This window comes from Balaenoptera ricei, chromosome 5, assembly GCF_028023285.1.
Source record: "Balaenoptera ricei isolate mBalRic1 chromosome 5, mBalRic1.hap2, whole genome shotgun sequence".
Lineage (NCBI taxonomy): Eukaryota > Metazoa > Chordata > Mammalia > Artiodactyla > Balaenopteridae > Balaenoptera > Balaenoptera ricei.
This window is the reverse complement of record NC_082643.1, coordinates 2227685-2244005: the sequence shown is the minus strand read 5'-3', so window position 1 is coordinate 2244005 and position 16321 is coordinate 2227685. Positions and strand designations below refer to the sequence as shown.

General features: G+C 37.0%; 1 protein-coding gene across 1 annotated transcript in view; it reads right to left on the bottom strand.

Annotated features, from left to right (window-relative positions):
• Window positions 1-4788: 4788 nt before the first annotated feature.
• Window positions 4789-16321, bottom strand: part of TMEM144 (transmembrane protein 144) — a 45339-nt gene continuing 33806 nt past the window's right edge. Inside the window, exons 11-12 of the mRNA XM_059923867.1 lie at window positions 12171-12224; window positions 4789-6684 (exon numbers count right to left, since the gene is read on the bottom strand). Coding sequence (XP_059779850.1) covers window positions 6601-6684; window positions 12171-12224 — 138 coding nt within the window. The 3' untranslated portion in view covers window positions 4789-6600. The remainder of the gene's footprint in view (window positions 6685-12170; window positions 12225-16321) is intronic.

Here is a 16321-nt window from a genome sequence, read left to right as displayed (position 1 = left end):
GACTGAAAAGCAGACGTCACACTGGGGATTCGACTGATATATGTAAGACATAAGGCAGATAGTAGTTTTCTTTCCTAGTTCAGATTTTTAAAATCCATTGATGGCAAATTATAGTCATTTCCGAAGAGAGATGCAGGGCAGGGGTGGGGACAGGGAAGAGTGAGGAAGCCCAAACTTAAAAAAATAAAGTTTACATGGTTTAACATAAAGACTATCACAACTAAGCCTATACTGCCTCCTGGTGGTCAAATATGAAAATGTATTTATACAGATGAATTAAATGAATGGCTATTTAGCATACATCAAAATAAATAAAGGTAGAGCAACCAAGTGCCTCACATTGTATGAATATCCCATTTTCACTAACTCACCTGACTACATTTCCCCTAGTTATTAAGGTTGAATGGCTCTTTTTTGGAGAGGTCCCAATTCTACACTTTTCTAAACTGTAAGTAGTAAATTGTATTGGATAATACTCCTTATATACTTGGGATTTAGGTATTTATATATGTTACAATTTATGCAGAAATAATAAGAAAGAATATTTTCCTCGATCTGTTACACTACTTAATCTTAAAAAGTAGACAATGAATTATTTAATGCCTTAAATAATTTTACCATGCATATTTATCAGGCATATTGAAATGAATATCTTAGGAACACAGACATGTACATTATTATCACGGTATATCAGGCTATAGTCTCTTAACCCAGCAATCATACCTGGTGCTCTCGGTGGTTACTGTGGTCAGATAATTTTTCTGATTGACAATTTTAAATTTCTCAAACTTGAACTTTACTACTTGCGCAATAAAAAGTATTTCTTTAAAAGCAAAACTATGAAATCCAGAAGAATCCAATGATCTGCCCACAGTTTCACTGCTGGTCATATGTAGGGGCCCTAACCCCATCCAGTGATTTTCTCTATAGTCTTCAAAGTATGATATATTTCCTGTTACTAACAAAAATGTAACGCTTCCTCTGAACCTGCTTTTCTTTAAAATGTGCTGTTCCTATTTGCTTTCAGTCTCATCTCAGATGCTAATCCCACTGGGGTGAGTACTCGGCTATGGGGCTTTAGACCTCCAGTGAGGTCTTAGTTCCCCGACCAGGGATTGCACTGGAAGCATGGAGTCTTTTTTTGGGGGGGCGGGGTAGGGTATAGTTGCTTTACACGGCTGTGTCAGTTTCTGCTGTACAGCAAAGTGAATCAGCTATATGTATACATATATCCCCTCTTATTTAGATTTCCTTCCCGTTTAGATCACCACAGAGTACCGAGTAGAGTTCCCTGTGCTCTACAGTAGGTTCTCATTAGTTATCTATTTTATACATAGTAGTGCATATACGTCACTCCCACTCTCCCAGTCCATCCCACCCTCCCCTTCCCCCTTGCAGAGTCTTAACCAATGGACCACCAGGGAAGTCCTCAAAAGAGTTGCTCTTGGGTACCTTTCCCCAGCATGTCAGTGGGGTCATTAGTGGGTGTCCACTCTTGACTGGGGCTGTAACACAGATGAAGAAGCTTCTCTGTAGATGTTTATACACTGAAAACCAGTGGAGAGCTGTCTGCAAGTCAGACAAGGGCAACTTCCCCTTGCTCTTTGCTGGCTTCCGTGCCTCATACAGCAGACATTGTTAGGAGAAGAAGCATAAGTTCAGTCCACACAAACTGACCTCCTCTTACCCATGGCCTGTCACCCAGCAAATTTCACAAATTGCCTCAATAAAAGGAAACCTCAAAGTTTCCCCAAAGCTTCTTTCTCTTACTATACCATATTTTGAACCAAACAGAAACACTATTTCGAACACAGTCTTACCATGTTTTTCTCCCTCAAAATTTATGGAATTTTATCACTTACTAAAATATTTTATGTATTTAAAAAATTTATTGTGAATGAACTGACCACCAAGCTCATATTGCTGTGACCAGTCAAGTAAATGACAACTTACCGTACTCCTTTGTATTTCAACAGCTCCGTGTCAGGTTTCAGCTGAAAGATGCATTACACACGTGGAGAGAATCTATTGTTTCCTTTTTCAGACTGTGCACAAATTTCTTAAAAGGTTGAACCATGTTCTTTACATGCTTCCACATGTTTACTTCTATAGAGCTTAATTTGACTTCAATATAAGTGAGTGAAATTCGAATTAATGTCAGATCAGGTATGATCCAGAGGAAAACCTCCTAAGAATTGCATGTTCTTTTGTGTGTTTATAATAAACATGTTTTTACTAGAGTCTCAGACACATCATAAAGATCTCCACATGACAGTATTACCAAACAGTGTATTCAGTGTTTAAATTTGTTTCACTAGATCTTGTTGCAAAATCTCCATTTGGAAATTGGAATTTTTGTTTGTTTGTTTTCATGGGATCTTGTCAACATGAATTGTGTTAGAGATTTTATACTGGAGAAAGAATCAGTCTGCATAATCTGAAGTGAAAATAGACTTGGCCACCAGGCAAAGATGATTCAATGTGTGGAAGTTAAGTGGTTTGAGCCAAAAAAGATAATATGATGTTCAGTCATTGTTACTGTTATTTTTTGCCAAAAAATCCACTTAAACAGAATGGTTTCAAGCATTTCATTTTTTTCTCCTCAAAATCTTCATAAAATTAAGTGCATACCTATTCTTTTATATCTTCTCTCTTTCCTCTAGGAGTGGAAGACAATATTCTTTTTTATGTTGTAATAACCTAGTACTTTGAAATCTTTTAGATAGCAAGGTATAAGTCACAAATAGAAAAAATTTAGAGCACAAGTGTGATAAGAATCACCAAGAGTACTTGTAAAAAATGCAAATTCATACTTTCCAGCCCCAGAGATTATAATCCATTAGGTCATTGTAAGAAACCCAAGAACAGGCATTTTTTTTTCAACGTGTAGAAAATGGAGGTCATCTAGTTTAAGCAGTTTAATATCTTACAGCCCCTCAAAAGAGAACATTATAGACTGGGGATGGACTCAAAGGGTAGCTAAGAATTCTTCTTAACTACACTATTAATTTAAAATGGTGACTTTCTGGAACGTGACACATCACACACTTAAATATGACAATTCCAAATGTTAATCATTTTTGCTTTAGTTGTTATTTTGAATACACACATATGCTTTCTTCCACTAGGGAGAATAATTGAGAATGCATTATAATTGTTTTAGATCAGTAAAAATTGTTTGAAAATGGCTAGAAGATGAAAGAAATCAGATATGAAGGGTACATTGTATATGATCCCATTTATATGAAATTTTAGAATAGGCAAAAGTAATCTAGAATGACAGAAAACAGATCACCGGTTAGCTACGAAGAGGCAGAAGGGAATTTTTTGGGTTGCTGGAAATGTTCTGTATCTAGGGTGTAGTGGTGGTTACATGAGTGTATATTCACTGAAGCTTATAGCACTCTTCACTTAAAATGGGAGAATTTTATGGATGCAAATTATACCTCTTAAAGTTGATTAAAATAAACTACAAGGTATTTGTGAGTTTTTGTTGTTGTTTAATGAGGCCAAATTTCTGCAACAACTATATTAGGTAGCTCACAGAATCTCCAGCAGGACCACGGAATTGGGCTTGGAGACTCCACGGTCAGAAAAACCCTTAGATCCTACCACAGGGAGGCTAGGAAAGCGAGTTTCTGGCTTCCACCTTTAGGAGGTGGGACTCCCACACTGGAAAATTTCCCAGCTTTGTCTTGATCTTTGTCTTTTTAGTTTGTGTGTTCCTGTGTGTGCATTCTTGCTTTGATATTTTAAACAGCACCTAGTTTTAATTACTTTAACATTTAGACATATGCTTCTGAGATTTTCTGCCGTTGATTCTTTAACACATATTAAAGAACACATAGATGAATTCATTGCCATAAAAATTAGAGTATTACAGGTAGTGCTCAAGGTCACCTTGACCTAGTGTCACCATTTTATTCTCACTATTATGAGTTCGGGACATATGTTTTTCTAATATGTTGCATACATATGAATTCACAGAAAATGTACATATTACTTTGATTTTTAAAAATTTATTTAAATGGTATCATACCATGCACACATCTCTACAACTCACCGTTTTTGCTCAATGTGTTTTTCAGAAGCTCTCCCAATATTGATACATACAAGGCTAGTAGGTAGCAACTCTATAAGTAGAAACAAATCAGTGTAACAGGACTAAAAGGAGGTTTCGTAGCTCAGCGGAAAGTCTGTACTATTAATTCTTTAAAACTGATTAGGGATTTTTGGTAATCAGGCATTTTTCTTCTGATAGAAAATTACCATAATCTGGATGCCAGCTTCATTGGGGGCTATGCCCTTCTAAGGTACTGCCCTCTGAACACAGAGACAGAAAGCCAAGCCAAAATTAATGCAAACACAAGAATCTGACCATATTAGACAAGGAAAAAGGAAACCCCCAAACTTTAAGAACCGTGGGCATTAACTTCCTAAGGTAAGCGAAGGGAGTGGAGATTTGGAAATTGCCCATTTAGACTGACCTCTACATAAAAAGTTGTTTGTTTGGTAAGCATTTTGAAAAAGCTTGTTCTCTCCCACACTACTGTACTAACATTATAGGCACTACCTGGTAGCAGAAACTGTAGAGTGGTAATAAGATTTGTTTTTCATTTTTCCTCTGCAATTGCTTTACTTCACATTTAAAATTTTGCATACAAACTGGCAACCTCAGCTAAAGAATAATTCAATGCCATTAATATAAAATTTTTAAATATATTTAAACAAGAAAAATAGCTTTGTATCATGTCAATTGATTCAAAGATATCAACATTTTAGGTTAAAATTAAAATGAATTTTTGGGAGATGTTGCAATCAAATATTTATTTATATTCACACTTCAACAATTAAACAGGGACTCCAGTATCATTTTTAAATTGAACTCATAGAGAGGCATAAGGAGTTGTTTGAGTGTGGGTGGTGGTGAGAGGAGTAGCTCTCACAAAGTATTCTCCAATCTACAGACACAGGCTTTCTTTCTCAAACAGGACATATTATAATAGCTAAGAATTAGAGGGACTTCCCTGGTGGCGCAGTGGTTAGGAATCCGCCTGCCAATGCAGGGGACACGGGTTCGAGCCCTGGTCCGGGAAGATCCCACATGCCGCGGAGCAACTAAGCCCGTGCGCCACAACTACTGAGCCTGCGTGCCTAGAGCCCATGCTCTGCAACAAGAGAAGCCACCGCAATGAGGCCTGTGCACCACAATGAAGAGTAGCCCCCGCTCGCCACAACTAGAGAAAAGCCCACGCAGCAACGAAGACCCAATGCGGCCAAAAATGAATTTAAAAAAAGGAATTATATATTTGCCAAGCGCCAGACACTCATGAAAATACTTTACAGATTTTCACTAATTTGAACTTCCCAGTAACCATGTGAGATGGATGTTACCATTATCTCCAGTTTACAGATGGGGAATCTGATACAGGGGGTACAGGACCTTTATCCAAAGTCACACAGTTAAGATGAAGCAGAGGCGGGATTTGAACCCATACAGATTAGCTTGGGAGTCACACACTTTCTGCCTGTCCTAGCAGCAAAGTAAAGTGCTTCTAGGAGAGGGAGTGGGTGAAACTGACACTGCACTCTTCCAGGTTTTTTAATTCGATTATTTTGAGAGTTTGGGAACCACTGTGATAAACATTGTACTAGCAGTTCCATTTCAGTTTTCTTAAAGAACACTATCATTTTCTGTGATTTTCTTTTACCTAGTGGAAACCGCCAGTTAAAACAGGAAGAAAACCACCGGTTACAAGAGGGATTTTAGAAAAGTATATTTCAGAAAAAAAAATTAAATTGTACATCTAAAGGAGTGTGTTGGTCCCTTAAAAGTCTCACTCCGATAAGCTAGAATCTCACTTCACCAATTCTAGAATCTCCCCCCAATTTGGAGTAGTACATACATATATGCATGTGTATTCATGTGTGTACTTGTTTATGTATGTATATGTGTTACACACATATTCTCAATGGTGGAAGCTTTTGTTCTCTGAGGATGGATTTTATCTGGAGATAATCAAAAGGCATTTTGAGCTAAGTCAGGTGGGTGATGGAGAAGTGGGCAACATTAATCTGAGGTAAAAATAAGTCTGGGCTAAAAATAATGAAATGGCCCTTTTCACATTCTGTTACCAACTCTGACATTTACTTTTTCTCGCAAAGGCCCCAGATATCTTTGGATTCTAATGCCACTATAAGTCTTCTTCCCACTCCTCTCCCCACAAACATTTTTATGCCTATCTTCACTAATGAGGTTCATATGTTGGAAATTTGGACATATACCAAGTTCTTTGCATACGAAATCCACACTGTTTTCTAGATTATGCACCAGTAAATACATAATTGTGGTTAAAGCAGCATCCTTAGATGTAATTCTTCATAAATAAGTTCATTAGAAGAATTTCTCATTTTTATGCTCGACTGAAAGTGTTTTCCTTCATTCTCACATTTGTGGGGAAAAAAAAAATCATCTACCCTAATCCGGGATGGATGGAGATCCATTTGCCGTATGAACGTGAACCCTGTTCTCAGCACAGTCTCTGTGTCCAGGAGACGTGTGTTCTCAAGCACTGCTGCCATCTGCTGGCCTTGTGGTTGTTAGATTTTAGAAAAAGCTGTGCATAAGGCTCCAGCCAAGATGATGCAAAATGCAAGTATCATCAGCAGGTAGTTTTGTCGACCCTAAGTAATAAAAATGAATAACTGTCATTAAGAAAACCTGAACCAAATATGCAAAAAGCACAGACTCTCAACATTGCTGCGTACCTTACTAGCCATCTGGTCTACCTCCTGTATGTTTTTCGCTACCCCTCTGCCTGATCTCCCTGACTCTCTGGAAACCCCGGAGATCCTCCATCATTTAACCATTCAGTAAACACACGTGCACGCCCACTATGCATCCACACTTGCTGGGGTTAAAATGGTGAACAGAAACGTGCCCCTATTCAGCTACTCACATAATATGGGAGACAGGAATGAATAAAATCATTGCAGAAAGGCATGTTAAAAGCCAGAGAGAGGCTAATAAGCAAACACCCAAGGCTGTTTGTGTGTTACCAAGGAATCTTAAGGAGGGAGGTTTGAGGTTGAGTTGAGCCTCTAAGTGTCAATGAACTGAGCAGGGAAGGAGGGCAGCAGGTAGAGATCCTGGGTAGAAGGAATGTGTGTGCAGAGCTCTGCTGCAAGAGAAACATGGTACTCGCCAGGGATTAAGAGAAGGTCCGAGAGGATTAAAAGAAGGTCCAAGGGGCTACAGCAGTGAGTTAGGTGGAGCTCGATGAGGTTGGAAGCTATGGGCCTGAGCACACAGGCATCTTAGAGGCCATGCTCTACTTTTGGTTTTATTTGTCCAAGCAGTGGGAAAACATCAGAGGAATGGCCAGAGCTGGGTGTGGCGAAAAGACGGGATTTGCATTTTGCAAAGCCCACGCTTTTGCAGATGGTGAACAGATCGGAGGGGGCCAGAATGGATGCAAGGGGACCAATGAGAAGGTGATCGCAGTCTTCCTGGGCAGAAAGGATGAAGTGTAGATGGAGAGACAGAGACCAGTCTAAAGGGCAAGGGAGAAACAGAGATGGAGTTTACTCGCCCAGCTATGTTGTCTTAAAGATGGAAGCACGGAGGACCACCTCCCACCGCAGCCACTCCATCTGTACCTTAACAAAGAAATACCGTCCTGTGCATGGTAGAAATATTGTATTTCTCAAAAGCTCCATCTCTAGGGGTACAGATAGATCAATTCTAATCTCTCTTCCACAAGATAAACCCTCAAACATTGAAAAACAAATGTCTTTTATCCCTGAAGCATCTTTTTCCCTGGTCAATATTTTAGCTCCTTCGGCTATCTTTCAAATGGAACGGTTTCAAGCTCCCGCACGGTCCTGGATGTTCCCTTCTGAATGATTGCCAGGCTGTCTATATAGCTCTTTAAATATAGACCCAATACTCTGAGGCAAGTAATATAGGATCTCAATTACACTGAGATCTCCTGATAGTCAAGTCATATGATACTATTACCAGCTTTTTTTAAGATTAATGACAATTAATATATAGTCAAAAATGTATATCCCCTTTTTTTTCATCTTAATAAACAGTTGGGTTAAAGTGGGTGATTTTGCGTCTATTTGATGACCACAGTGGTCTTTGCAAGTCGGGTTGGGATGGCTGAATTACCTGATTCACTGTCAGCACCAACCCTACCAGAAGTCACTCTAATTCAAGTTCTACAAGTGAAAGGCAGCACAAATCCTTGCCAGGCACAGGGCAGCCTATTTACACACACACACACACACACTCCTGCATGAGGGCGTTAAGGGTCCCTGACATCTTTTTCTTAGTCTTAAAGATTGCAGACTTTGCCTAAATACCAGTACTGGTGCAGAGTGGGCGCTCAATAAATATTTGTTCAAAGAATCAATACACTAGGGCAATTTCCAAATGTGCTTTGTGAATTAGCCAATTGATGCAATCACTGAAATAAGAAAAAACAATATATGGGGACTCACTTATCAGCACTGTACCACCTAATAATGTGAATACTTCATAAGCTCTCTATTTTATTGTCTATGTAGACAGAAGAACAATGTTCTTAGGGGGTAAAATTTTTTCCCTTTTAAGGTTAAGAATCTGTCCAAACTGCCTAGTGTCCTAGATAAAAAGAACGATTAGATTTGGGCAAAATAGTTTTCCTTTGTCAAAGGTGAATGTTGACTCTTAGAAAGATCATGCTAACATTCCTTCCCAAAGCAAAAAAAGTGTTTAACTTGGATTTCTGAGACAGCTACTAAAATGACAAATCATCTCATTTTTTATCTGGGTGTTGCTACGGACCTGTCAATTGCTGTGGTAACAATCCCCTGCATTGGGATTACTGTGGACACACTGACTAAAATGTGTTGCTAAAAATATAATGTCTGTCTAGTTTAAAATAGCTAAATATAAGATTCTAAAACAAACTTCCCAAAGAAGAACAGATATCAGATATAAAAGAATGTCTCAAGGGCAAAGCAGACAAACCAGAGCACTGATGTCATTAAAATGAAATAAAATCGTTAAACTCTTTCACACAAAAAGTGCTTGGATCTCCGATTAAGTCCTTATTGCTCCAGGTTGTAGACTTTTAAATATGTGTCTTTTAGGACGGCTTCAAGACATAGCTGATAGGACCTATGAGTCATAAAGATAAACGTTTTGGTTTTGTTTTCCTCTAGGGTTTTATCTTCTTTTTAAGAAAAATAATTTTTAAAATTCAGATAGGATTTTGGTATCACTGTCTAGTTGCTAACTCTTTCTTAAACTCCTTGGCATGGGAAGTATTTAAAACTTTCCTTTAAAGTTGCTGTCAAGAGGCAACTCAGTATCTGCATTGAATAAGTATCGCTGGACACACCTTAAGTTCTGTTTGTAGACAGATTTGTAAGGCTTTTTAAACTAGAGTTAAAAGGTCAGCAAAACTCACTGTGCTTTCAGCTTTGCCCTCTCTCTATTTTTACTTACATACTTGGCCAAACTTTTGCACTCACTCTCAAATCTGCAGATCAAACACAATGGGATTTTATCCGAATTACACTGAATGTAATTGGAGGTGCTGCCTAAGCCATAGTGAGCTCTTCCATCAGGGATATATGAGTCTCCTATCTATTCTGATAGTCTTTTATGTTTTGTAGTAAACTTCTGCAGTAAAGGAAAAGATTTTATAAATCCAGCACATTTCTTGTTAATTATTTTCTTTTATTTTTATAATTTTTGTAGGTATTAATAGCATTTATTTTCCTCTTTTTAATTGGTACTTAGTGGCATATTGGAAAGCTATTGATTTAATATTTATCCTATATTTCAGTGCCTTAGTAAATGATCTTAGTGGGTCTCAAGATTTTCAGCTGATACTCTTAAATTTTTAAAGAAGAGAATGCTATATGCAAATGACAATTTTCTCTCCTATACCTAGTCCTCTTATTTCTTAATTTTATCTTATCACACTGGCTAGGATCTCCAGAAAATACTGAATAATAGCAATGATGGAAAATCTATGACTTCCAAGTTACAGAGAACTCTTATTTTTTTCAGTTCTATTGAGATAGAATTGACAGAGAACGCTTATGTTTCACCTTAGTTACGTATTTGCTATTGTTTTTTGGTAGACATCTTGTATCAACTAAAGCTTCCTCCTATTTGTAAGAGGTTTCTCCTATTGTAAGAGGTTGTTTTCTTAATTAAAAACTGGTTTTTAATTTTAGTAAATGCCTTTTGAATATATATTGTCACAGAGTTTCTTTCTGTTTATCTAATAGTATAATAAATTACATTAATTAACTTGCATATTATGAACCATCCTTGCATTCCTGAATTAAACCCTACTTGGTCATGTTTTATCATTTTTAAAAGTTCCTCCTCTATTTGGTCTGAGCTGTTTTTTTAAAAGGTGTCTTAAAAAAACATTTCTTTGAATGTGCTTAGTGTCTTTTTAGAGGACTCTAAAGAATTAACACGAGGCCCAATGGTTAGGGATTCTCTCTCTCAAGGGCATTCTTGTATCTAGGGAAGAAGATTTTAAATTCAGTATCGTTATTACTGTGGTAGTGACTAAAATAATTTTTAAATGCTTCATAATAAATCTATTCTTAGTTTGTGCTTATTTATATCTATAGTTGTAAATAAGCTATGGTTACTTACTTGTTCTTTTCTAAGGCTTCAGAGTGTTATGCTGGATAATACCCAATTCTTAAATAGAAATCATTATCCTTCACGAGGCAGATGAAATATTTGCAAAGAGATTTACAGTGTGCTTTTGGCATAGAATTACTTTCTGTGGAAAGCAACCCTAACTAAAATAAGTAAGAAACATGTGCACAAAAGTAACTTATGGGTCTATAAATGTTTTAAATTGTCTTGTAAATTTAAAAACACAAAAATTAAGATCACGATCCAAATATCTTCTAAACAAATTTATTACTTCTTCAATCTGAAAACCTTACTTGTATTAACATCTTATGGCTTTCTAAGTCAAAACATTTCATTTGGAATGAATGAAATGATGTTTTAAATGTAAAACTGAATAATCATTTTAAGAATTATCCAGTGACATGTTCACTTTATGGCTCCCAGAGATTAGCAACATCAGATCTTCTTAGAAATAGGAATTATTTGCTGCTTATTAAGACAAAAAGTATTATACCTATGATGCCTTGACAGTGTCTCTAGTTTATATATTTTTTTAGTAAAAACTATTACAAAATACTATTCACATAGATTGCTCAACTGAAGACTTTTTCCACAAATAAAGGTAAAGGGGAAAAATCCTAAAACAATTTTTAATGAGAATACACACAAACATCCTAGAACTATTTGATAAATGCAGTTTTAAGTCCGCACCATTGGGGGCTTCCCTGGTGGTGCAGTGGTTAGGAATCCGCCTGCCAATGCAGGGGGCATGGGTTCAAGCCCTGGTCCGGGAAGATCCCACATGCCACAGAGCAACTAAGCCCGTGTGCCATAACTACTGAGCCCCTGTGCCACAACTACTGAAGCCTGTGCACCTAGAGCCTGTGCTCCACAACAAGAGAAGCCACCACAATGAGAAGCCCACACACCACCACGAAGAGTAGCCCCCACTTGCCACAACTAGAGAAAGCCCGTGCACAGCAACAAAGACCCAACACAGCCCAATAAATTAAAAAAAAAAAAAAATGTCAACACCATTTACACTCGAGAGGGAAGAGGTAGTTGTCACCTGCTACCACACTGTTTTCCTGTAAAGTTGGTCGTTGGATATGGAGGACCTTGGGAGGCATGAGAGTCAACAGAAAATCTATTCCCAAATTCCCCTCAGGGATATTTTAATCTTTGGGATAAAAAATCTTTCATCTTGTTTATCTACCATATTTTACACTAAATAAAATTTCCCCTCTATCATATTTTATTGGATTATTTAACCAAAATCTCTTACAGGAAAATAAAGTCAACTAAAGCATTTTTCCCTGAAGTTGGGGTGGAGAAAAACATGTTCATAATAATTGTCATATCATTAATATTTTCTTTCCTAGTTAGAGATAATATCACTTTGAACATCTGACCTGTCAAATTAATTCATGTTGCATGCAGATTTCAGAAAATAACACATAGTATTAAATACCCTTCTCAACTGGACCTACACCTTTCGTGTACATACCTGTATTTCCTTAAACATGAAGACACCCCACATTGCAGCTATAAATCCTGGACCCTTAAATAAAAATAAGAACTTTATTTAAATTGGTTATTTTTCTGTGACTGTACTCTACACAAATACAGTGAGGTGGAGAGCTGACCTGACACTTTCCTCAAATAAATTTCTATTGTAAAAACAATATAACAATATTGTCAGGAAAAACTGTTCATGATCTCAATCTGAGCTCAACATTGAGTTAAACTAAGTAGTGTTAGGTGAAAAAATGAAGACTTCTTTCCTTTTTTTTCTTTATGGTTTTCATTTTTATTATTTTGATGATGCTATAATATTTTATGCCATACAATGTGTTTCTTTACTGTGATTTATAATAAAATATTTTAATAAGCAAGTAGTTTATTTTTTCTAGTGAACTACTTCCTTAGGATTCTAGAAATGGGCTTAAGAGGAAAAAGTGTATGAATAAACTTATAACTTCCTTTGGCATTAGATAATATCATAACTAAAGAAATTTTAGTATGTTCTTTTGGACCTGAAAAATAATGTGCATATGGGAGCAGCATGTACTTTAAAGTTCTCTTTAGCTGATATTACTGCACAGTAATCAGCTATGTCTCACATTATGCTCTAGTGAATGCTACAGATAGTATTATGGGAAGATGGAAAAACCGTGTAAGGAAAAATAAACAACGGGTTAGTCAGCAGGAGACAAAGACAGGAATGAGATAATATAGCACAAAAGAGAAGAAATGAGATGGAAAAAGGATGATTCTGCAATCTGAAAACTTTAAGCTATTCAAGTTTATTAATTTTTTTCTCTGAGAAAGGAAAACATTGGAATTTAGATTAATTGCAGTCTTTGTGTAGAAGGCGTACTGTATCAGCATTTTGACGATTCCTTTTCAAACCCTGCACACACTCCGGAAGAGTTTCAAATAAACAATCCCAGCCTGTTTTCCCCTCCACCACTCCAACTGTCTACATGACTGGTTCAGCAAAGCTGGACTTCACACCTGGCAGGTGAGCAAAGCAATAGGAACACATTACTCTCTGTTTATTGGGATCTGGAAAAGTCAAGATCAAAAGAGCCAGAGAAATAGGTCAAAGGAACTGTCTTCTACCAATGACGTATGGTCCTAAGCCTCAAAATCCAAACCGAACAAGAAGCACCTGGGCCCTTTAGCAGTTTCATAGTGACTTGGGGCAGGATGGGAGGAAATGATAGAATAGGGTGTAAATATTAATGCTATCATGCCAGTCGCTCAAGAATTTTATCCTGTTTAATCCCTTCAGAGTACATGGGAGAAGACAATACCAAGAGGTACCACTGACCTCTGAAGCTTTCTGGCTGATGACTTTCTAAATATGAGTTTAGACATGGCCTCAGAGTTATTGCAAGGAGCACTGTGGTTACTGGAAGCGGTGCTTTGCTAGATGTAACCCAAGCAGAAGTCAAAGTGTGTATGGACCCTGTTTGGCAAAGGAGAGTCAACGAAGAAGGGCATCTTAAATAAGAGTCACAACTGTTTTGGCACCGGGATTGCGTATTTTTCTATTGTTAGTGAGTACAAATTACACATTTATAAATCAGCCTTGGAAAAGAAGGTGAGCTTGAGCCACCTGGAGAGGCTTCACCTTCCTGAGAAGCTGATTCGGCCGTTCAATTCCCTGAGGAAGACTGGGAGCAGAGGTACCCAGCCCTCTCTCCTGCTACGTGGGCTTTTCTTCTTTCTTTCTCTTTTCCTTTTCTTTTTTTCTTTTTAATTGAACATTTGCCAATAAACAATGTAGGTGCTACTTTCAAGGAACTCTCGATCTAGTCACCAATGGGTCCTAAGAATGGAAATACATGTCCTAGGGAAGAAGGGTATGCTGCTGGGATTTGAAAAATGTACTCTTGATGAAACAAGACTGACCGTATTCATAATTGTTAAAGCTGGGTGATGGGTGTCTTTGAAATTTTCCAGCCAAAAAAGTTAAAATTAAAACCAATCTAGCTCTGCCATGAAAATAAAATAAAGAAGAAGGTAAGATCCTGAATGGCAGGGCCAAATCTTTTCTGCATACAGATAAGGCTGTCTTTGAACTAACGACAGTGAAACCAAGCAAGAGCCCAGTAGCAATAAAGACCTAGGCCCTCACCTCCCCGAAATACCTGTCCCTCCTGGAAACAATCCTCAGGGGCCAGAGGAAGCCACACTTGGTGGGTGAGACGCCTGATTTCATGACAGTGTTTGAGAATCATCCTTCTGATGGGCGAGTCTCCAAATGCCACAGTGACCACTTCCACCGGCCCTTCGCCTACACCCCACCTGCCTCAGCCATTTATTTCCACTGAATTAGGCTTTAATGTCTTGTCCTAAATCTTTACCATAACTTAATACAAGAAACAGTAGGAGGAAAACCATATCTCTATCTACTATAAAATTTTTGTGAAGAATATTATTTATTATTGTTCCACGTCCCCTGTATAAGGCCCCATAGGATAAATTCTATTAAGAATTTAGTGTTTAAAAAACAAAAGCAAAAAAAAAATTAGTGTTAGAAAATAACTGGTCTTTTCTGAGGAAATAATGTTACCAGTTAAAAAGAATTAGTTATCACATTGTCTCACCCCCTTTTGCAAGCAAAAGCAAAACAATGTTTAATCACATAACTATTTACTCTCTGTGTTATTTGCTTACTTTCTCACTTTTATCATAGTTTTCATTTTCTATTTGTGTTTGTATTTCTGTTTGTCTTGTGTGACTTAATTCTATCTGTGTATTTTATACAAAAAGTTGCTTCAAACTCGTTTTGAAGAATCCACATTTGTTCAAGAATATAACTTCATTGAAAGACAAAATCACGATCATGTGACAATGTTTAAATTTGATGTGATTAATAACTGCATCTATTTTAATGTGTCATTCCTCCTTATGTAGTGGGATATGACTGTCAAATAACATTTGATCCCTAGTCAAGGTGCATATCATACTGTATACTTTGCTCTACAAATTTACTTTTAAGCATTTCACTGGTAAGTGATATATCCCATTGCCCATTACATTTTCCTGTTATATGGTCACTTCTAGCATTAAATATATTTGAAATAATGAGAAACAAACCCTTTCTGTGAAAAAATTTGGGTCTTTTGCCATTCCAATGATGAGGACTTAAACTTAAAAATATTCCTTATAACTTGCTCAATTTTGATAACATTTTCCCTCAATAGAAATTAAGAATGTCAAAATGTGAGCCGTTTAAATTAAAAAAAACCTAACCTATTAAAATAGTTCACTTTAGTGTACCACTAAATTCAAATAAAAAATAAAGCCAACAGTTTTATGAACACAGAACTGTCAAAATATGCTGTTTGAAACCCAGAATTTAAATTAAAATTTAAGGATGTTTCAAACTTTTATGCAATTGTATTTTAGACCAGACAATGTGTTTAAAAATATCAGTTTTGTAGGCTTGCACAGGTGTGCTGCTAAAATGTTTTAGGCAAATTTTGTTTATGATGATGATTTAGGAAGCAGGGAGGCAGGTAAACAACTTAACAATCTAAGATACTAGAGTAGAAGTAAGAGCCCAACGTTAAAGCAATTAATTAGTGTGTGTGTGTGTGTGTGTGTGTGTGTGTGTGTGTGTGTGTCTCGGTCCTAGTACCATAAGGAACCTGAAACATTCTAAATTGGATTCTATACTAAAGGCAAAAGGTAGCCCTGCAGAAAAGAAACTCTCTCCTGAGAAGCCCTGAGATGTCCACGTAGCCTTGTTTTTTCAGACGACTCTGTCAGCTATTGCCTCAATTTTCTCATCTTCAAAATGGGGACAAGCCTGACAATACCTGTCCTGCCTATGTCAAAAGAAACATTTTTGTTTTTCTGTTATCTATGCACTACATGATTGGCACCTAAAAAAATCAGATGAAGCAAACTGCATTATGAATGCATGATAAATGGCACCATCCAGAGACAATACTTTGCTTCAGCACTTTCTGAAAGCCTTCCTTAAAATATTGACGAACCCTATGAACAGGGGCTGAAATACTCTCTGTCTCACAAGGCTATCATGAGATTCAAGTGTGATAATACACACAAAAGCATTTTTTACATCTATAAACTGTTATATAGAGATGAATATTGTTATCAATAGCAAATTACAATGTA